The 17023-nt window shown below is 38.7% G+C and overlaps 1 protein-coding gene across 1 annotated transcript in view; it reads left to right on the top strand.

Annotated features, from left to right (window-relative positions):
* The window catches only part of NCBP3 (nuclear cap binding subunit 3), a 32712-nt gene that overhangs the window by 13518 nt on the left and 2171 nt on the right, over window positions 1-17023 (top strand). The window contains exons 4-12 of the mRNA XM_058705231.1: window positions 3577-3702; window positions 5687-5815; window positions 6027-6103; window positions 6847-6955; window positions 10489-10588; window positions 10882-10985; window positions 12766-13060; window positions 14600-14754; window positions 16238-16399. Coding sequence (XP_058561214.1) covers window positions 3577-3702; window positions 5687-5815; window positions 6027-6103; window positions 6847-6955; window positions 10489-10588; window positions 10882-10985; window positions 12766-13060; window positions 14600-14754; window positions 16238-16399 — 1257 coding nt within the window. The remainder of the gene's footprint in view (window positions 1-3576; window positions 3703-5686; window positions 5816-6026; window positions 6104-6846; window positions 6956-10488; window positions 10589-10881; window positions 10986-12765; window positions 13061-14599; window positions 14755-16237; window positions 16400-17023) is intronic.

The raw sequence follows: 17023 nt of genomic DNA, 5'->3' as shown, positions 1-17023 counted from the left end.
TTCTCCTTTTTGTGGGGTCTTTGGTTTTGGAATCAAGGTAATTCTGGCGCCTCTGTTTACTGTTGAACTGCTGGTCACTAATAAGGACTTGCCAGAGTTTATAAGTCTTGATATCTCTGTCTTCCTGAATCTGGCTGGCAGGAAAGCACTCACCTGATTTAGTTTGGCCATATCTACATGATTTCTAGTTAAACCTGGCTTGTACTCTTCAAATGGACAGAACAATAGGAGCGCCTGGGTGGCTCAGTCGGTTAAGTGTCTGACTTCCGCTCAGGTCGTGATCTCATGGTTTGTGAGTTTGAGCCCCACGTCGGACACTATGCTGACAGCTTAGAGCCTGGAGCCTGCTTCGGTTTCTGTGTCTCCTCTCTCTACCCCTTCCATGCTTATGTTCTGTCTGTCTCTCTTTCTCAAAAATCAATAAACATTTAAAAAACAAACAAGACCAAAATGACAGAACAACAAGTATTTAAACATTTTATTTTTTAATCTGAAAGTATTCACCTACTTTTAAGTATTTAAGTTCATTTGTTTTAAACAGACATATGGGGGGGTCTTGGTGGCTCAGTCAATTAAGTATCCTACTTTTGATTTCTGCTCAGGTCATGATCTCATGGTTCATGAGATCCAGCCCTGTGCTGGCAGCATGGAGCCTGCTTGGGATTCTCTTCCCCGCTCCCTGCCACTCTCCCTCGCATCCTCTGTTTCTCAAAATAAATAAATAAATAAATAAATAAATAAATTGACATGAAAACGTACTTGGGAGTAGTGGACATTGAATTCTTGACGAATTACTTCAAAGATGGGAGGGAGAGAAGGGTGAGGAGTTACACAGTCCCCAATTTTATATGTAATGTTTTATGTGCCTCATCTTTTTAGGAAATTAAGCATAAGGTTAGGTGGTGGATGTACAGGTATTTAAAAAATTTTTTATTGATATGTTTGTGTATTTCACAACTATGAAGATTAAGTGTTTAAAGTATTTAGTAAAAAATTAACATGATCCTGGTAAAGCTGAGATTCCTTTTTGCAGGGGGGAGGGGGTTCTGGCTTTTATTTTATTTTATCTCATTATGATACGTGTACTCTTTTTTTTTTTATAATGTTTATTTATTTTGAGAGAGAGAAGAGAGAGCGCGTGAGCAGGGGAGGGGCAGAGAGAGAGGGAAAGAGAGAAAGAATCCCAAGCAGGCTCTGCCCTGCCTGTGCAGAGCTGGATGCAGAGCTCAGACTCATGAACTGTGAGATCATGACCTGAGCCAAAATCAAGAGTTGAATGTTTAACCAACTGAGCCACCCAGGCACCCCTCTTTTTTTTTTTTTTAAATGTTTGTTTATTTGAGAGAGAGAGCGTGCACACACTAGCGGGGGAAGGGCAGAGAGAAGGAGAGAGAGAATCCCCAACGAGCATGGAGCCCAATGTGGGGCTCGATCTCACGACCATGAAATCATGACCTGAGTGGAAATCAAGAGCCTGAGCCACCCAGGTGCCTGGTACTATACTGTTTTAATTACTACTGCTTTGTAATGTAAATGAATCTGGAATTGTGATACTTCTTGTTTTTTAGCTTTTCAAGATTGCTCTGGGTATTTGAGGTCTTTTGTGGTTCCATACAAATTTTAGGATTGTTTGTTCTAGTTCTGTGAAAAATTATGTTGTTATTTTGATAGGAATTGCTTTAAATTTGTAGATTGCTTTGGCTAATAGACATTTTAACAGTATTTGTTCTTCCAACTCATGAGCATGGAATGTCTTTCCATTTCTTTGTGCCATCTTGAATTTCTTTCCTTAGTGTTTTACAGTTTTCAGAATACAGGTCTTTAGGTTCCTTCTTGACTATAGCCGTCAGCCTTTCTTCTTCCCCAGCAGTAACAGCTGTTATCAGTGTGAATTATACCAGCCTTTTTCTAGGTCTTTGTGTTCACAAATACATACCCTTAGAAAGTGTATGATGGTGTTTATATTTTAATTTTTTCATGTCGTCACATTGCAAGGCACACCTCGTTTCATCGCACTTCACTTTATTGCACTTTGCAGATGTTGCTTTTTTTTTTTTTTAAACAAATTAAAGGTTTGTAGCAACCCTGTGTCGAGCAGGTCTGTTGGTGCCATTTTTCCAATAGTGTTTTCTCACTTTGTATCTCTGTGTCACATTTTGATAATTCTTGCAATATTTCAAACTTTTTCATTATTATTGTATTTGTTTTGGTGATCCCTGATCAGTGATCTTGATGTTACTGTCGTAATTGTTTGGGGATGCCACGAACCACTCCCTTATAAGATGGAGAACTTTGGTAAGTGTTGTGTGTATTCTGACTGCTCCACCAACTGGCTAGTCTCTTGTTTCTCTCCCTGTCCTTGAGTCCCCATTCCCTGAGACACAACAGTATTGAAATTAGGCCAATTAATGACCCTTACAATGGCCTCTAAGTGTCTAAGTGAAAGGAGGATCCACTTCCCTCACTTTCAATCAAAAGCTAGATGTGATTAAGCTTAGTGAGGAAGGCATGTCCAAAGCCAAGACAGGCCAAAACTAGAGCTCTTGTGCCAAACAGCCAAGTTGTGAATGCAAAGGAAAAGTTCTCAAAGAAATTAAAAGTACTACTCCAGGGAACACACAAATGATAAGTGAAACAGCCTTATTGCTGATATGGAGAGAGTTTTGTGGTCTGCATAGAAGATCAAACCAGCCTATTCCCTTAAGCCAAGGCCTAATCCAGAGCAAGGAAGGCCCTGACTGTCTTCTATTCTGTGAAGCTGAGAGAGGTGAGGAAACTGCAGAAGAAAAGTTCGAAGGCAGCAGCGGTTGGGTCATGAGGTTTAAGGAAAGAAGCCATCCAATTCTGTAATGTAAAAGCACAAAGTGAAGCAGCAAGCATGTAGAAGCTGCAGCAGATAATCCAGAAGATCTAGCTAAGATAATTAATGAAGGGGACTACACCAAACAATAGATGGGCCATGAAAGCTGGTGTATTGTTTTAATGTGCATTTTCCTGATCATTAGTGAGATCAACCTTTTTATATGTTTATTGACCACTTATATTTCCTTTTGTGTGAAATGTCTGTTCATGTCCATGTTTATCTTGGGCTGTCATTTTATTATTGTTTGTAAGATTTCTTTACTCTAGTTTGATACTTTGCTTTATATTCAGAGGCAACATCTCTTTGGAATTGTCTTTATTATTGCACATCTCTCTTTGACAAGCATTTAAAAATTAGAGAATCAGCTTGTCAAGTTCAAGGAGTAATCCTGCTGAATTTGGTATTGCTTTAATTATTACAGGTTAATCTGGGGAGCAGTATCATGTATTTTACCAACACCATTTGTTTCATCTTTTTCAGCCTAATATGCCTATTCTGAATTAGATCATTTGTTTAATGCTGTTGCTTTGTGATAAAAATTAAAATAGTTTACCTTTCTGTCATATTTCCTTTCTTTTGAAATAATTGTCATCTCTTTTAACCTATTTCTTTTCTAAATATATGTTATCTGAACTGTCATAAATGACTACTTGTGGGATGTACAATAGTGGGTGGGAAAATTCTATCATCTCTTTTGTGTCTTGTTTTTCTAGCAATCCCCAAAGTGAGATTGGAGACAATCTACATTTGCGGAGTAGATGAGATGAGTACCCAGGATATCTTTTCCTATTTTAAAGAATATCCTCCAGCTCACATTGAATGGTTGGATGATACCTCCTGTAAGTACATGCAAGTTTTTTTTTGAATATGCTTTTGTTTATGATTTTAGGAGTTCTTGCCATGTCAGATGGTGAATGATTATGGTTCAGACTACTTGCTGGCATCTAAGTCATATGTACATGACCGAGGCCTCCTTAACTCCCACAATTTCCCAATAAAAGGGTGGATCCAACTGTATACACTTGGGGCTGTATGTTCAGGGCTTTAGCTTTTGTCAGTGCACCTTCCCATGTGGCTACTCACATGTCTGGTTCTGCCTTAGTATCTGAGCTAGAACTGAACCAGAACCTTCTGACACTGTATCAGACCTCTCACCCCTACTTGCTTTGGAACTTCACCTGCTTGCTCTAACTTGTGAACTAGCTGTAATTTTTACTTGCTTGCCCACTCCAAGCCTGGCAGGACCTGTGGTAACCACTCTGCCAGCTTCTTGTCTTAACTCACTTCTAGTCTGGCTTTACTTAACTATCAGCTTGCTGATCTGCTAGGTTGTACCCTGGATAGCTGCCTGGGTTTCCCAGCTGCTTTCTTTAGAAGATGTTGATTCAGGGGCACCTGGGTGGCTCAGTTGGTTGAGTGTCTGACTTTGGCTCAGGTCATGATCTCCCAGTTTTGGGATCAAACCCCACATTGAGCTCGCCGCTATCAGCACGGAGCCTGCTTCGGATCCTCTGTGCCCCTCTCTCTCTCTCCAAAATAAATAAAACATTAAAAAAAAAAAAAAAAGCTTTTAAAGATGTTGATTCAGTGTTTTCATTGAAAGAAGAAACATGATTGAAGAGTTTTCTCCATTTTTCCGTTTGCTTAACTTACACCATCTAAATAAAAGGTTGACACACCTTTTTTTATAAAGGGCTAGACAGTAAATATTTTAGGTTTTGTAGGCCATACAGTCTTTGTTTTGTTGTGTTGGTTCAGCTCTGCTATTGTAGCATGAAAGCAGCCATAGACAATATGTTATTGAACGAGCCTGGCTGTTTTCCATAGAAATTTTTTTTTACAAAAACATGGGGGATGTATACTTTATTTTACATTAATTATACCTATATAAAGCTGGTACTAATACAAATAAATAAATGAACGGGTGGTGGACTGGATTTGGCCTACAGGTTGTAGTTTGCTAACTCCTGATCTAAGTCACTAAAACTATAGCTAAGGGATATTAGAGTTGGAGGGACCCTTATTAGATTTACACAGTTTTGCTAACTCATGTTGTACATCAGAACTGAAAAACAGAGAAGGGAAATTGTTTACCCAAGGCCACATGGCATATTTATAACAAAAGTGAGAAAGAATCTGTAGCCTTTCATTTCCCAAACTGAGATGTAAGTAAGATGTAAGGGTAACTTTAGTTTGAGAAATGCTGTTTTAAACAAAATTAAACAGATTTCTTTTCTATAAGACTTCAACACCTTTTTCTTGCTAAATTCTCTTGCTTAAAGAAGCAGATTAAAGTAGTTGCTACAAAGCCAAGTGACTGTCATGCCTCCATTGTATATTCTGTGGATGCCATCATCACTCATACTTTACAGTGGGAAACAGTCATTCAACACATTTGAGTGATAAGGAACAGCAGATGGCTTCCCTGTAGGGGACAGTAGTATGAAGGATAATCCAAATTTGTTTTGATGTTATCATCTTGTCGTCGTCGCCATCATCATCATCATCATCATCATCATCATCAGAACTGCTAACACTATGTAACACTCGCTGAGCCAGGCAGGTTTAATACACAGAACCCATTTTCATCGAATACTTGACAGTTATTTTGTGGAACCCCATTTGGGAATGCAGCTCTAGGCTGATTTTATCAAGGAAGTTTTACTACCACTTTCTGTACTTCTTTCATTAGTTGGTTTGTGCATTTACTGATGCTGATCTGTAGCTAGATGAGGCCATAGCAAGGAACATGTTGCAGTCTTTGTTTTTAAAAAACTTACCATTTAGATGCGATGTCAGGTTTTATTTTACATTTTGTTACAGGTAATGTTGTCTGGCTGGATGAAATGACAGCCACACGAGCCCTTATCAATATGAGCTCTTTGCCAGCCCTGGATAAGATAAGAAGCAGGGATGCCAATGAGGACAGGTCATCTGAGAAAAGTAAAAAAGGTAACAACACAAAGGAGGGACTTTTGGGCTAAAAGTCCTGTTATTTACACAGTTAGTTTGGGTTTCTGTGCAGAGCATTATATAGCATTTCATTGTCAGTTGTTTCTAAAATAAGCTATGATAATCCAAAGAGGGAGAAAATCTTGAACTTTTAAATTACATGAGATGGAGTTATGTTAAGGTTCATCTTGTCGCTTGCATTATGTTTTAGACAAGCAGGAAGACAGTTCAGATGATGATGAGGCCGAAGAAGGAGAAGTTGAAGATGAGAACTCCAGTGATGTAGAGGTTAGTAATAGGGCAAAGATATATTAAAGGTTTGAGTGCAAAAGGCTGTCTTTTTATATGACAGCAAAAGCTGTCTTTTTATATAAGTCTTAAAGATTTAGTGCGTTGCATTCTTCCTCTGGCTTTCACTTTTAGACCTTTGGAGGGTGCACCAGGTGCTTGGCCTTTCAGTTCATGTGGCTGTAATGAGTGATTCTTCTTGAGATCATAGAATTGTACTCATACTTCTGTATAAAAGAAAATGGTTTTATTGAGAAATACTTTGAAGTGTTACTTGTCTAATCTGTAAAATTAAGAAGAAGCAAGTGATGGAATACTTCCTGATGGAGCATGTATTTTGTTGGAAATATCAAAGTGTATTCATTTAAAGAACATTTATTGAGTACCTGCTATATACCAAATTCTAGGTGCTATGGATATAGATCAAGCCAAAGTCCTTCCCCTGTTGGAACATACATTCTAGTGGAGAAGACAGAGAATGCACAGATACACAGATATGTAATATAATGTCAGGAAGTGAGGAGTGCTATGGAGGAAAGTAAAGAAGGGTAAGCAGATAGAGAATGATGGAGACTCTTAGAATGTTCAGGGAGAACATCTGACTTAGCAATGCTTCAGAGGAACAGTGCTGTCATGCTTTGAGAATTGTTGAAGAATGCTTTCTCAATCAATGGTGACTTTGCTGTTGAATAAATATTAAAGAAGCTTTAATGTTTATATTGAAAATGCTCTTTTTTCTTAAGTTGGACACATTGTCTCAAGTAGAAGAAGAGTCTCTGCTAAGAAACGATCTTCGTCCAGCTAACAAACTTGCTAAAGGAAATAGGTTATTCATGAGATTTGCTACAAAAGGTAAATGTGATTCTTGGCATTGATTTTTAGTTTTAATCAAAGTCATTTATTTTTCAGTGACATCCTTCTCTTTTGAATAGGAAGTTCGGTCAAGTAATCTCAAAGTCCATTCAAACTGTATAACATTCTGTACTTGTAAAATGATGGCTTGCTGCCTAAGTTAAATTTCAGACTTTGAAAGTGAATGTTAGCTATTTGTATACTTTTGTGATTTTTGCCTAAAGGAAGTTATTTTCTGTTAAAGCTACTTTGCCCTCTGTGTTTTTCAGCCAAATTATCATCTGAACTATGAAAACTTTTTTTTTAAGTTTCTATTTATTTTTGAGAGAGAAAGAGAGTGAGCAGGGGAGAGGCAGAAAGAGAGGGAAAGAGAATCCCAAGCAGGCTCCATGCTGTCAGTGCAGAGCCCAATGTAGGGCTTGAACTCATGAACCATGAGATCATGCATGACCTGAGCCAAAATGAAGAGTCGGATGCTTAACTGACTGAGCCACCCAGGCGTCCCTGAAAACATTATCTATCTATCTATCTATCTATCTATCTATCTATCTATTTATTTTTTAAGGTTTATTCATTTCTCAGAGACAGAGACAGGGCGTGAGTGAGGGGCAGAGAGAGAGGGAGACACAGAATCTGAAGCCGGCTCCAGGCTCCGAGCTGTCAGCACAGAGCCCGATGTGGGGCTGGAACTCATGAACTGTGAGATCATGACCTGAGATGGAGTTGGAGGTTTAACCAACTGAGCCACCCAGGCACCCCCCTGAAAACATTTTTAAATTATACTTTTAAATTTATCACAGCAGTGTCCTCCTGGACATTGCTAATAGTGCCATTCAGCTCTAATTCTCTAAGGAGTCCAATTAAAAGCCTCTTAAATTTTTTAATGTTTTTATTTATTTTTGAGAGAGAGAAAGAGAGTGTGCATGTGAGCATGTGGGGGCGAGGGGTAGAGAGAGGAAGATGGAGGATCCAAAGCGGGCTCTGCGTGGACAGCCGAGAACCTGATGTGGGACTCGAACTCACCAACTGCAAGATCATGACCTCAGCCGAAGTTAGGTGCTTAACCAACTAAGCCACTCAGTCGCGCCAAGCCTTTTAAGTTTGCAAGTCTCTTTATGCACAGTGATTTTGGTGTACATTAAAATATGTAAGAATTTTGAATATGGAGTACTCTGGTTTGTTTTTCTTGACTGAGACATATTTTAAGAGTATAGGCTTGGAGTGCCTGGGTGGCTCAGTCAGTTAAGAATCCGACTCTTGATCTCACCACAGGTCTTGATCTCAGGGTCGTGAGTTCAAGCCCCATGTTGGGCTCTGCACTGGACATGGAGCCTAGTTTAAAAAAAAAAAAAAATGGGGCACCTGGGTGGCTCAGTTGGTTAAGCATCCGACTTCGGCTCAGGTCATGATCTCATGGTTTGTGGGTTTGAGCCCCACATTGGGCTCTGTGCTGACAGCTCAGAGCCTGGAGCTTGCTTCTGATTCTGTGTCTCCCTCTCTCTCTGCCCCTCCCCTGCTCACGCTGTCTCTGTCTGTCTCTGAAAAAAAAAATGTAAAAACAAAAAAATTAAAAAAAGAAGTATTGGCTCATTATTTTATCGACTCTGCCTCAGTGTTGGTTTGTCTGTTACCTCCTCATGATTAAATCAGGTTGTGCGTGTTCGCAAGAGTACCACAGAAGTGCTGCTGTTATCATTTTCAGTGCATCGTGTCAGGAGGCACATGATATTTATTTGTCCCATTTCTGGAGGTGTTAACTTTTCTCACTTGGTTAAAGTAATGATTGTCAGGTTTCTCCTGTTTTTCCATTTGTAAATCTAAAATTTGTAGGGAGGTACTGTGAGATTATGTGAACTGCTTTCTGCTCATCATACTTCCAATTATCACCCATTGAGGACTTTTTAATTCTACATTTCTTTATGAGTTGGCATTCTGCTACAAGGAAGAACTTTCTTTTTGTACCCATTTGTTTATTTACTTACATCAGTTTAGACTCATGAGTCTTATTCAGTGGTTTATCATTCATTCGTATCATTTGTTTGATTTACAAATGTTCTTGAATTGGGCCAGAGGAGTCCCTTCAAGTTACGTTATTTTGACATGCCTCCATGATTCTTTGAGCAATTTCTTACTTTGTGGCCCAGTGAAACATGTTGTTTTCCCAGACTCAACTTGTACTTTTCCTGTCCCAGATCTGGAATCAGCCATTTCTCCAAGGAGCTGGTGGGCATGTCTTTCTGAAGGGTGTACATACTAGCTTGTGCCACTGTTTACTTGTAGTACTGGATGGATACATTCGCACTGGTTTTCATCCTTTGCAGTCAGTGAGTGCCCTAGGAGCCATCAGAGATGTTTATGTTATGAAAGTTATGTTATGTTATGTTTATGATGAAAACATCAGAGATGTTTATGTTATGAAAGCCATCAGAGATGTTTATGTTATGAAAGATCACTGCCCACTTTTTCTTTCTGTTAACTGGCATTTAAAATTTTTTTTTTTTTTCAACGTTTTATTTATTTTTGGGACAGAGAGAGACAGAGCATGAACGGGGGAGGGGCAGAGAGAGAGAGGGAGACACAGAATTGGAAACAGGCTCCAGGCTCCGAGCCATCAGCCCAGAGCCTGACGCGGGGCTCGAACTCACGGACCGCGAGATCGTGACCTGACTGAAGTCGGACGCTTAACCGACTGCGCCACCCAGGCGCCCCTATGTTAACTGGCATTTTAACTTGACAGAAGTGATCTTTTCTGTGTTCATTTGAGTGGCTTATTGGAGTGCATTCTAGATAAATGGTGCTAGGCTATTTTCTTTAAGCCATTTTGAGGAACATAACAATAAATTGGAAAAACTGGTTTACCAAATATATGGAATTATGTATAATCTGTTTCTTTAATACTTAGATTCTGTGTTATGGTGTTGTCATTCAGAAACAAATACCTTTCAGGGGACCAGTAAAAAAGCTACCTCATCTAGAAAGCCTTTTAGTTTTTGAACAGCTTAATGACTGAAGTTCTCCTATGCTTCTTGGAACCTTGTATGCTGTGTTGTTGTTTTTAATAGTATTTTCTCTGTGAGGTCAGTCAGCTCCTTAACAACAGCTTAACCTCATTCATCTCTGTTTTTTGCCCCACCCCCCTCAACACTGCAGTGCTTTTATAGGCACTGAGAGTGAATGTTTGTAATGCATCTTTCCCTTTTATTGGCAAATTGTGCTGATGTGATCCCAGCTACAGAAAACATTTTTTTTACCTTTATTTATTTTTGAGAGAGAGAGAGAGCAAGTGCGAGCGAGCGGGGGAAGGGGTGGAAGAGGGAGACACAGAATCCAAAGCAGGCTCCAGGCTCTGAGCTGTTAGCATAGAGCCAGACGTGGAGCCCGAACTCACAAACCGTGAGATCATGACCTGAGCCGAAGTCAGACGCTCAACCAACTGAGCCACCCAGGCTCCCCGGCAGACATTTTTTTAAACCATTCAACATTGTCTTCACACCAGTGGGAAATCCTGGGTAACTGTTGTAATTAATTTTTAGATGACAAAAAGGAACTTGGAGCAGCCAGAAGAAGTCAGTATTACATGAAATACGGGAATCCAAATTACGGAGGCATGAAAGGAATTCTTAGTAATTCTTGGTGAGTCCAAAACTTTAAAATACAGTAGTTTAAATAGTACTTAAGGTTTCCTTAATCCTTCAGTTGGTCTTCTGCAGTGCAGTGTCAGTGCCATGTGTGGACTTGAAGGAAGACAAGAAGGAGTCAGGATTCTTAACTGTGGTAAATGGTATGAAAGGCTGAGTTACAGTTTCATGTAAAATGTCTCTGTTTCAGTACCTAACATTTCATCAGTGTATAGTTGAATTCAATTAGTGGATTTCAGAGTCCTTCTTGTTGGTTTTTGATCATGTGCTTATTTTGGAACGTTGCAGGAAGCGAAGGTATCATTCCCGTCGCATTCAGCGGGATGTGATCAAGAAGAGAGCCCTGATTGGGGATGACGTTGGCTTGACGTCCTATAAACACCGACATTCCGGTAGTTGCCTGCTCAGCTCTTGGGTAGACACATGTTTGGCTCCCGAAATCATATTCTTATTCTTAATACAGTCTTTTAAGGTTCCAAACTTTATCATCCTCTCTTCCTTGCCCTCACCCTCTGCCAACATATAGGAAAGTAAGTCAAGTCACAATTAATTTTAAATTGCCCATACAAAAGAGGTCAAATGATTTTATGAAAGCTGTTCTAACAAAAAAAGGCCAAATGTGACATAGGAAAAAGTGAAAATTTTTTGTAAGAATCTAATTTTTCTACTATTAATATCAAAAGCTGAATGAAAAAAATTTATCAGATGACTTGATTTTATTTTTTTGTCTGATGATGAAAATAGGCTGCTGTGTCTGGTGTTTTATGCTTATTGGCTCATGCACACGAATGCCTCAGCTAAATGAGATATCATGACCTGGGTTTCATTTCGTTTGTTCGTTTGTTCCTTCCTTTCTTTCTTTGGTGCTTATTATAGAAGAACCATTTTCATTATGTTTTATAAAGATTTGTTTTTATTTTGAATCTAAAGATGTGAAATCTTCTACATGCTTTGAGAACTAAGTTAGCATACAAACATGGGATAACATGCATACATGTTTATCATTGTGACAGGGACAAGGAGAGGTGAAGTCTATCGTTTTTATTTTATGTGTATATCCAAAATTGTATATTTGAAATCTGCATCTTAAAAATGCACATACTTTTCTATTACACAGTTATAGGCTTCTAATTTCAGTTACTCTAAGATATTTTTATAATCTTTATGTATATATTACTAAAGAAATTAAAGAGCAAATTGCCCATAATTCTAGCACTCTAATATAACAACTGATTTAATTTTACATTTTTCCTATTTGTCTCTTCATAATAAATATAATCGCTACGAACATATATTTTATAGTCCTCCACTTATGAGCATCTTCTCATGAACTTTGAAGTTAGAATTCATTTTCATTGTTCACAGTGGTTATGTGCTATAAAGTCACTGTGACAATTGATATAGTGAATACTAAACCATTCAGAGACTCTGGTCACACCATTTCCATCAGCTGATCAATATATAACCTTGTCTGATGTGTGTTTCTGTTTAAAGACATTTAATACATATCATTGATTCATTAACATTGGGCTCACGGCCAACAGCACTTTAACTCATGCTTGAACAAAGCTTATTTAACACGTATTTTCTCTATAAGGCATATCACAGCTTTCTTGAGCTTAGAAACACTAGACAGCTTTGGAACTACACTTGGAAGCCCTTTTCAACAGTGAAATCACCAACAAAAGCCTCAAAAATATGAAAAACATGACACTTAATAGTCTGCAAAAAGGATACTTGTGTATAGTATGAGACCTGAACCATGAAGGCAGAGTGTTGCCTCGTTTGACCTCAGCTGGGAATATGCCTGTCTGGTTTTTTTGCCATTCTGCATATGTCCACAAATGATTATGAAAGCACTGTGAGTGTGGATTTTGGAGTTACAAATAAATTTGGCAGATTTGCAAATATAGAACTCATGAATAACGACAGTCGACTAGATTGTAGGTAATTTTATAATATCCGTCAGCTTGCTAGATCGTACTTTACCTAGCCATTTTTCTGTTGTAGATATCGGAATGGCAACTGGGTTGGCACTAATGTAGATAATGCTCCAGTAAGGTCTCAGGCGTGGGAACCCCACCTTTTTAAAAAAGGCCACCAGTGTAGAGCAGAAAATCAGATTTGTTAGTTTTAATACTTTTCCTAATGTTTCTTGGTTAAATTTCTTAGGACTAGTAAATGTTCCGGAGGAACCCATTGAAGAGGAGGAAGAGGAGGAGGAGGAAGAGGAAGACCAGGACATGGATGCAGATGACAGAGTGGTGGTAGAGTACCACGAGGAGCTCCCAGCTCTCAAGCAGACCCGGGAGCGGAGCACATCGAGGCAGTCCAGTGCCAGCAGTTCAGACTCCGATGAAATGGACTATGATCTAGAACTGAAAATGATTTCCACTCCTTCACCAAAGAAAAGCATGAAAATGACCATGTACGCTGATGAAGTGGAATCTCAGTTGAAAAATATTAGGTAAAAGCCTTTTCTTTTTATCAACGCGAGCTTTTAATTTGATTTTTTTAATTAAAAATTTTTTTTTATGTTTATTTATTTTTGAGAGAGAGAAGGAGGGGCAGAGAGAGAGGGAGACAGAGGATCTGAAACAGGCTCTGCACTGATAGCACAGAGACCGATGTGGGGCTCGAACTCACAGACCGCGAGATCATGACCTGAGCTGAAGTCAGACACTCAGCTGACTGAGCCATTCGCTTTTAATTTGATTTTAAATACTAATTCCTAACTTCCTCTTAGCTCCTCTTAATTTTATAGTCACTTTTATCTGTTCTAATTTCAGTCTTATGAAGAATTTGAATAAAAGCATCCATTTGTTTCTTTAAATACACAATTGATTCCTTGTTATAAAAATGTTAGTATATTAAGTGAAAATCACCCATGGTTTCAATCTCTCCTAAAATAGCGAAAGCAATTGAATGAATAATTTTCCTGCTAATTTTATGTGTATACATAACACACGGAGAAATATATTTCTTCAAAAATGAAGTTGGATTTATATTGTTTTACAGTGTGCTTTTTCCATTTCATATATTATATATAGACCTCTGTTATTTTTCACCCAGATGTAGTCCATTGTTTGAAAGGAGCATGATTTATTTAACCGGTCCCTTATTGATGGACATTTAGGTTTCTGTTTTCTTACTGTTGCACTAATTAAATTTCTTGAATTCTTGTTATTGTATAAAACAATATGTGTGTTTAAAAATGTGGTGTTGCTAAATATCTTTCCAGAAGGGTTTTACTCACTTTATAACCTATTACTTATATACTTGCCAAACTTATCACTCTCTACTTTTTGCTAATTTTGTGGGGGGAAAAAAAAAAAAAAATTATTTTAATGTGTATTTCTTTGATGACTAGTGGGGATGAGCAGATTCCTGAGGGCAGATGTACAGCTCAAAGGGTTGGTTGGGGTCTAGAGTTGCTCTCCCTAAGTGTACTTGGTGGTGTGTTTGGGGAAAGGAAAAACAGTTCAATCTGGTTTGTTTGTATGACTTTGTTCACATCCTTATTTTTAGTTTTTAGAGAACTTTCCAGTGTTGAATGCTGTCAGAATAATGCTGGTGCATGGTAGCAGATGTCTTTGACAGAGAAGTCTACTCTTTAAAGAAAGAGATTATAGATCCTCTTGTATCTTGACTACTGTGAAATCACAGCCTGCATGAACAGAGATCCCTGAGCGCTTTGCAGGCCTTACTTAATGTTTGTCTCAGAAGGGAGGGAACTTGTAATTATACATTCTGTGATAGTTTACAGGTGTCATTTGTGGAAACCACCCTGGAAAACTCAGGAACCTATTTGCCCTGACTAGTCTCTCTGTAGCAAGCTGATCATGATTTTTATAAGCAAATAATTATTGGTGTATGGTATTTGTGAGTGAATATTTGGTATATTAAATTGGGTATCTTAAGTTTTCTCCAAAGTATATGAGATTGTTGCATAGGCGTTGTCCCACAGTTGAAGTTGGTTAATTGTGCCTTTTTTTTTTTTTTAAAGGAACTCCATGAGGGCAGATACTGTATCCACAAGCAATATCAAAAACCGAATCGGTAACAAGTTACCGACTGAGAAATTTGTAGATGTCCGGCATCTGTTAGATGAAAAACGTCAGCACACACGTCCACGGCCACCAGGCAGCAATACTAAATCAGGTAGTATTCATTTGCATTTCTCAGCTTCATTCTGAGCTCCAGAAAGTGAATTCAGGCAGAGATAAGTCCTTGGTTAAAACATTGCCATTAGTGAACTGATTTAGTTATCCTGCTTCATCACTTCTAAATTTTTGGTTAGGCATTGGAACCTTAAGACATGGAACATAATCATACTTTTGCAATACTGGCTTTCAATATTTTTGTCCCAAACAATTATTTTGCTCTGAATGTCATTGATATACTTCATACATAAGGATAATAGAAATTGGGTTGTTGTGTAAATGGTTAAGAATTTGAACTAGATAGTATGTATGTGCAAATACACATAGAGTGGGTACTTGGGCATGCCTGCTGTGTGCCAGGGGTAGGTGCTGGGAGTGTTAGAATCTTTGGAGGGTCTGCCAAGTCATCCTAGGACTCAGATGTAGTAACGTGAGTGTGCACATTCAGGTAATCCCACCCCACAGCAGAGTGTAAGTATTCTCATAGGTCTGTAAGCAGTGGGCAGTGGGCACACGGAGGGAGGGAGTCTACTGAGGGAATTATGGAAGGCTTCTCAGAGGAAGTGGCTTTAGTGCAAGGCCTTGGTAGCGGTGGTGTGGGATCTCAGTTGGCAAACCTAGTTTTTTGATGTGGGAGATAACCTAATCTTATATCTATTTTAGAAAAGATAATTTTGTGGCCAGGTAGGGTAGGGTAGAGATTTAAATAAGTAACAAGGACCTGAACTAGATCAGGGAAAGTAGAGACGGAATGGATGAGAACATTAAACTTTGTGAAGATAGAAGACTCAGCATTGGGAAGAAGGGAGCAAAGGGAAAGGAGCCAAAGGGCTCAGCCCTGAGGAACCAGAAAGTTGGGAATGCTGCTCTGTGAGACAATTAGCAGGATGGGTAAAAACCCCAATGACTTGCTAATAAACCTGTTGCTGCTGCTGCTGCTGCTGCTGCTGTGTATTGTTAGAGGGAACTCAACAGGACAGACTTCGGAGGGATGGGAGGGAGGAAAAGCAAATTTGATTTGGAATATCTTCTCTTGATCCTTTGGGTTTTAGCCATCTTGTTACATTTATTGTTAAATGTAATAAGTTTATTAAAAATTCCTTATATGTTCAAAGACTGTGGCTTCTGCCCTCAGGGAACTTATAGTGTTGTTAGCTGAGATGTTTGGAAATTCTTTGGTATACTTGGTTCTACTAAAAACAAAAAAAACAAAAAAACCAAACAGCTGATTCTGCCTCAGAAATTCCTTTCTGGAGCAGTCAGCTGAGAGGCTTTTTTTCCATTGAAAGCCCCTATGTCTGCACTTTCCTAGGGGAATCCAGACTGATTACACAGAAGAATTTTAGAAGCTTGATTTTGTCAGGCTCTTTGTCCTCCTTTGGGGAGATTTGGCACTAGGTCCTGTCGAGATCTCAGGTTGACAGTATGAATAACAAAGCACACAAGCTTGGTCACAGTAATACTTTTTTTTCTTCTTCTAGATATACGCCAGCGGTTAGGAAAAAGACCATATTCTCCAGAAAAGGCTTTTAGTAGTAACCCAGTCTTTCGGAGAGAGCCTTTTTCTGATGTACATAGTAGACTGGGTGTTCCCAGGCAAGATGTTAAAGGCCTCTACTCTGATACTCGGGAGAAGAAATCAGGTTGGTAACACTTAAAACTGAAGGAGATAGGAATTGGGTAAGAGCAGACTATAGCATAGAAATACTTTGTTAGTTGAAGGCAGGAAACAGCATATGTCAAAATTAAATTATTTTTCCTCTTCTGTTATAGTCATTGTCATAATTGTAATAATAACAGTATAGGAAACGTAGAAAATAGAAAAAAACAAAACCAGCCTTGGTTCTTTCTGTTTAGCACAAATACTTTCCAGTCTTAAGTCTCCATTAAAGTCTTTGTCCATATACATAACCTGCTTTCTTCATTTTATTGTGATAATTTTTCCACATTGTTAAGTTCTTTTTTTTTTTTTTTTTTTTTTATATTTTTAATGTTCATTTTTGAGAGAGAGCGTGAGCAGGGGAGGGACAGAGAGAGGGGGACAGCTGTGGTGACAGCAGAGAGCCTGATGCGGGGCTGGAACTCATGAACCGTGAGATCATGACCTGAGCCGAAGTCAGAGGCTTAACTGACCGAGCCACCCCGGTGCCCCACATGTTGTTAAAATTCTTTATAAATAAAATGTTTAATTGCCTTATAGTATGCTATGAAATTCTAAATGCATATTTCTCTATTGTGAGATATTAATAAAGTATATTTTAAAAATG

Source organism: Neofelis nebulosa, chromosome 16 (genome assembly GCF_028018385.1).
Source record: "Neofelis nebulosa isolate mNeoNeb1 chromosome 16, mNeoNeb1.pri, whole genome shotgun sequence".
Taxonomy (NCBI): domain Eukaryota; kingdom Metazoa; phylum Chordata; class Mammalia; order Carnivora; family Felidae; genus Neofelis; species Neofelis nebulosa.
This window is presented reverse-complemented; position numbering and strand designations above follow the sequence as displayed.